The sequence below is a fragment of the Hippopotamus amphibius genome, chromosome 17 (assembly GCF_030028045.1).
Source record: "Hippopotamus amphibius kiboko isolate mHipAmp2 chromosome 17, mHipAmp2.hap2, whole genome shotgun sequence".
Lineage (NCBI taxonomy): Eukaryota > Metazoa > Chordata > Mammalia > Artiodactyla > Hippopotamidae > Hippopotamus > Hippopotamus amphibius.
In genome coordinates, this window is record NC_080202.1 from 38,552,586 (window position 1) to 38,558,585 (window position 6,000).

The 6,000-nt window shown below is 54.9% G+C and overlaps 1 protein-coding gene across 1 annotated transcript in view; it reads left to right on the forward strand.

Annotated features, from left to right (window-relative positions):
* The window catches only part of LASP1 (LIM and SH3 protein 1), a 40,252-nt gene extending 35,323 nt beyond the window's left edge, over positions 1–4,929 (forward strand). The window contains exon 7 of the mRNA XM_057715845.1: positions 1,856–4,929. Coding sequence (XP_057571828.1) covers positions 1,856–2,029 — 174 coding nt within the window. The 3' untranslated portion in view covers positions 2,030–4,929. The remainder of the gene's footprint in view (positions 1–1,855) is intronic.
* Positions 4,930–6,000: the final 1,071 nt, after the last annotated feature.

Here is a 6,000-nt window from a genome sequence, read left to right on the forward strand (position 1 = left end):
GAAGTCCTGCTGCTTATCCCACTGATAAGCTTGGGTGCAGCCAAGCTCAGCTCCTGTGTGCTGGGCACCTTGGCATTCAGAGTAGCTCATGTAGCAGGAAGGACAATACTCAGAGAAATAAAGTAGCCTGAGATAAGTGGCCTGCTCGGGCCTCAGGCTCTGGACACACAGAGGAGGGAATGAATGTCAGTGCTCTCTGGGGTGTCAGGCGGGCTGAGAGGTCATCTAAAGGGTAAGGTTCCAGGTAGACCAGCCCGTCCTTCAAATACTCACTAAGCCTGTTCTGGACAGGAGGAACTTGGCTCTGAATAAAAGCCCACGGTTCCTGCCCTCTTGGGGCTTACATTCCAGTCAGGACTAGATAAGTAGGTTTGTATACAACAAAAGGTCATAGATAAGCTGTGAAGAAAAGACAGCAGAGTGAGGAGGAGAGAGAGCAGCAGAGTTGTCAGTAAAGTAAAGGAATGAGTGATGGAGGAGATTAGCAAGTGCAAAGGCCCTGAGGCCTTTCCCTTTCTAGGAAAGTTCAGGGATCAGCAGGAAGGCCAAGGTGACCAGAGAGGGGAAGAGGGTAGGGGATGAGGTCTGATCATGCAGGGACTTGTAGGCTGCAGGAAGGCCTTTCTGACTGGTGAGCTGTGCAGAGTAAGGGGTCTGACTTGTGTTTTTGAAAGATGGCTGTAGCAGCTGTGTCGAGAAGCGGCAATAGAAGGTTGAGGGTGGACGTAGGGAGATGAGTTGGGTGGCTGTTTCCGGATGCAGGCTTAGAGGGGGGTGATGTGGCCCAAGAGAGTAAAGGCAGGGTTGGTGACAAGAGACCAAGGTCACGTCAGGCATTTTGTGAAGGTTGTGACCTCTTACTCCATAGCCTTTGGGGCTGATGAAGCCGGTTTCTGCCGCAGGAAAAAAAAAGTTTGTCATCTTGTGCTACAGAGGATAGGGGGCCTCTGAAGGATTTGAATCCAAGGGGTGGTATCATCAGGTTTGCATTTTGGAAGGTTCCCCCTGAGATCACCACGCATGAACAGCTGGAGGCGGCAGAGCAGAGGCTGGAAACAGAAGGTCTGAACAGGGGTGCTGGAGCTGGGGTGGGGCCGTAGGGGCAGATCGCGGAGGTTTCTAATGGGCTCACCAGCCCCAGACCCACACTGATCCCAGGGCTTGGCCTGGGGGACCGTGACGTCTGAGCTGACCCCTGGAGACAGGTTGATATCAAGGGCACTGAGGGTCAGAGTATGTTAGAGTCTTGCCTGCTTCCAAGGTCACAGTTAGGTTTCATGTGTGTTTCCTGGAGATTTCCTAGAACTGGAGCTTAAGCACAAGACTTTGGCTGAGGTTGGAAGGTGGGACCTCTTGTGTCACCTAGAGGCTTTTCTCCCAGGAATTGGTCTTTGTGCTGAACTTGGGAACCAGATTCATCATCAGCTTCAAAAGAAGAAGAAGGACTGGTGCTTATGATAATACAGATAGGCATTTCCCTGGCGGTTAAGACTCTGCCCTTCCCCTGCAGGGGGCCCAGGCTCAGGCTCTGGTTGGGGAACTAAGATCCCCCGTGCCGCGTGAAGCGTCCAAACAAGCAACAGACGATAGCACACCGGGCGTGTCATATTTTTAAACTCTACCCGGCATGGTGTCCGTGGGAACTACTGTAACCTCCATCCGCTGTTTGTGCCTGGCCCTTAGTAGATGCCAGATACGTTGTTAGAAAGGTGATCCCTCTCAGAACGTGCGACACGGAGGTGAGAAAATTCATGGCAGAGCCCAGCCCTTCCTTGTCTCCTAGCTCCTGGTCCACTCTACTCTGGGGTCCCAAAGAGTTAGGCGCCCCTGACTGACTGTACCCCAACCCCTGCAGAAGCGGTACCGCGCCGTGTATGACTACAGTGCTGCCGACGAGGACGAAGTCTCCTTCCAGGATGGGGACACCATCGTCAACGTGCAGCAGATCGACGACGGCTGGATGTACGGGACCGTGGAGCGCACCGGCGACACGGGGATGCTGCCGGCCAACTATGTGGAGGCCATCTGAGCCCGTCGGGCACCGCCCGCCCCCATCTGTCTTCAGTGCATTCCACGGCATCGCATCCGTCCTGGGTGTGACCTGTCCACCCTTCGGTGTCTCTTTTTTTTTAAAATCTGCGAAAGCTTGTTTATTCTCTCCCTCTTCCAGCTTCTTTTGCCAACCGAAGCCTTGTTCTGCCACTTTCGCGGCTCCTTCCTCTGGCAGGTTTTCCCCTTGACCAACGTCTTGATTTTCTCTATGGATGGAACAGGTGTGGACCGCTCTGGGGGAGGCCAGGGCCCGTGGGGCTGGACCCGTCGGCTCCTGGGCCTCTGCCTTCTCTCTTTTCTGCCCCCTCAGCCACTCCTGCCCACCTCCTCACACACCCAAACATTCCAGGGTTGGGGTGATCCCCAGACCCCTAGGACTCCCAGGGGAGGGGCTCCACACATTCCCTTCCCGAGGTACCGCACCGCCCTTGCCTCCAGAATGGGGATGGGGATGGAGAGCGTGCTGCCGTTGTGCAGGAACCGGTGAGATGGGCTTTGCCTCTGCTTCTCTAAGATGGGGCTGCTGGCCCTCCAAGGGGTCCCCTCACCACCCCCTGCCCCACTCAAGGGCAACAGAGGAGGGTAAAGTTCCTGCGTTGGGATTCATTCTTCCCTCCCCACATGGTTCCTTTCCACACTGTGATTTTGCTCTCCTGCCCACCCAGGCGTGGTGTGGGCGAGGAGCTCCCCAGAAGCTCCGCTTGGGTCCGGTTCTCGCCTTTCTTACTTTAGGGACAGCTGCAGGAAGGAGGGGAACGGGGTGTTCTCTCCACAGCCCCTTGCCCTCACGCCCACCCCAGTCTCCAGGATCCCTGGTTTGCCTCCCTGTGAAAGGCGGGGCCAGGAAGCCCCGAGCCTCTCGGCCCGTGCAGCCCAGCCCCTGAGATCTGGTGAGACGGGCCGCTCCTCCCGGGAAGGTGTCTCTGGGCCTTCTGTGGCCTCTCCCCCACCCCACCCCATCCCACCCCAGGTGGACTGGACTGTGCGAAGCCTCAGGCCCCTCTGTGTCTCCAGGACGTCGTTGGAGGAGAAGGAGCGTGTGTCTGTGTCAGGCGCGTGTGAGTGTGAGTGCAAGAGAAGCGGGCAGGGTGCAGGCTTACGTTAGGCTGCACCGCGCTGTCCTCCCCGATATTGTCCTCAAAACCCGCCGTGAGCGGGGAGAACCCTGGGGGAGAGGTGGTCCTTATGTTTTCTTTGGAGTGAAAATCTCTCCTTTCCTTCTGTCCCCCCATGGAGGAAGCCCACCATCGCCCTTTCCAGGGTGCCAGGCTTAAGTAAGGGGGATGTGTGTACTCGGTGGCGGTTGATGTGGGGGCCTGTAGCTTGCTGGGGGAGAGGTGGGGAGAAGGCTTCATGGCTCCAGGCATCTTCTCTTCCCCCATCTCTGTGTCCTGTCCCGTTGCTGAGTAAGGGGCCAGGGGACCCTGTGTCACCCGCACTGTATTCTCTGCCCCGAGGCGCGCTCCTCGTTTACCTAAAGTCTTCTTGAAGCAGGGGGAGAGGGTCCCAGGGCTACAAAACTGGAAGCACAGACCCGGGTTGAGGAAGGGAAAGATGGTGCTATCTCCAAGTCCCTTCTCTCGCTCGTTGGTGGCTGTGACGACCCTTGCCTGGACTTTCATCTCTGGACTTTCTTGTCACCCTTCTGGGTCTCCCCCTCCCATCTTCACCCCGAGCCCACTGACTCAGGCCACTCTGTTGACATCTTTGCATCCTGATGCCCTGCAGGCATATGTAACATCAAGTCCTCACTGCTTGTGAGTTGACTTGGGAATATTTACCCCAAATCAGAGGCTTGAGCCCCTGCCTGACCAATCCCTTTCCCTCCTTGGCTGCAGCCGAGGTGAGGACAGGTGGAGTGTCTTATATTGGGCAGCTTGGGGGATGAGGGAGGCAGAGAGGGAACAATTTTGGGAGCCTGCGAGTCGGCACTGGTCCATCCTGTTTCCTCTTGATCTCAAAGCACAATGTAGATTCTGGGGCCAAATGTCAGAGACACATCCTGTTGGAGAACCTGCGGTTGGCAGGGTGGTGAGAGTGTGGGAGGAGGGCCTGCAGGAGCAAGGAGTGGCCTGTTTTCATTCAGCTTAATTTTCCTTCCAAAACAAGGCAAGCCAGCCACTGGAATCTTGCTGTCAGTCCTCTGCTCCTCCCATCCTAAAAATAAGGGACCTTTTCTTACACACCCCCAGAGAGAGGAGGGACTGTCACACTGGTGCTGAGGGACCTGGGACTGCTGGGAGTCCTTATTCCTTTCCAGAACCATCCATCCCTAGACGAGCACAGAACCTGAAGCTGGGCCGAGTCCCTGGTCTTTTCTTACAGTTCACAGAGGGTTTTTTTTAGCCAATCTAATCCCGGGAAAGAAGATGCAGCAAAGCTAGAATGTGAATATAACTTTAGTGGACCAGTAATGAAATGCAAGAAGCCCAATGGTGAGAAAGGTGAATTCTTTCAATATTGCTTCCTGTTTTCTTCCTCCTGTCCCTCCAGGGAAAACTACTTTACTGCTTAATTTCTGCCTTTTTCCCCTCACATATGCACTTTTGGGCCTTTTTTTTAATAGCTGGAAAAAAAAATACCACCCCACAAAGCTGTATTTAAAAAGAAACAGAAATGACCATGTGAAATTTGCCTCTGTCCAAACATTTCATCCGTGTGTGTGTGTGTGTGAGAGAGAGAGAGAGAGAGAAAAGCCATCCGTTCATCTTTTTACATGGGGTGATTGTCTTTTCTTGGTCTGTTTTGGTCCCCTCCCTCATGGGCTTGTGCTTGGGATCAAATCTTTCTGGCCTGTTATGATTTTAAACATTTGACTTGGACCACAAGTGAATCCTTCTCCTGGTGACTCAAATAAAAGTATAATTTTTACCTGCAGACTTGGTTATCTCTCTGGCTCTGAGGTTCTGTGTGTGTGTGTATGAGTGTGTGTGTGTGTGTCCCGTCTGCTTGGGGGCATTGGCCCATCACCCTTCTGGGAGCCCTGCCGCCCATCAGGGGGAGAATGGCCAGCCTGGAAGCTGTCACACTGGGAGGAAGGGAGCAGCAGTGTGTCTGCTCTGATTGGGGCCTCGGCACCTCCTTCCTTTTTGTGGAGGACTCCTCCCCAGCCTGCTCCTGGCTACATCCCTCTGCCCAGCTGGGTGACACTCCAAGAAGCTTCCTTGAGCTCCCATGTTCTCTTAACTGTCTTCCTTTGTTCTGCACCTGTCTCCCTGCAGCCAGTGCACTGGCAGGGCAGGTAATGAAGGCTAATTCATCTTTCCAACTCCGCTGCCTGCCCAGGGCTGGGCACACAGCTGCTCAATAAATGTGTGTTGAGTTAAGGAGGGAGCTCAGCTTGGGGGTGGGGGTGGGGGTGCAGTTTTGGCTCTGCCTGGTACATAGGAGGAGCTCAGCACATGTTTGAGGAATGAATGACAGAGGGCCTGGGACTGCAGGGGCATGACGAGGGTGAAGCCGTCCACAAGCTGGTCTGGCAACCTGAAGCAGCACTCACAGAGGCCTGATGAGTGGATCTTAAACACATGTTTTTCCCTTTGACCTTATTAACAACCCTGTGAGAGAAGTAATTACTGTGATGTCCATCTTACAGTTGGGATTCCCTGCAGCCTAGAAAGGCAGTGGTTGGTGGGAGTCACACAGCTAGTGGTAGAGCTGGAGTGCTTAGGACCCTGATGTATGCTCCCAGCCTCCCGCCATGACCTTGCCAGAGCAGCCCTGCATCCAAGCCCTTTGCCCCTCTCCCAGCAGTATCTCCCATGCTCCAATCTTTGCTCCAGGTGCCCTGGATCTGACCTCCGACCAGGCCCAGGCAGCCAGCCTCCCCTCTTCTGCAGGGTTGGGAAAGGGACAGTGGTAGAGAAGGGATCCAGATCCTTTGTCCCCAGCTCAGGGCCACCAGTCAGCCTCGTGCCGCGGCTCTGTGGAGAGGGGCGTGTCTCGCTT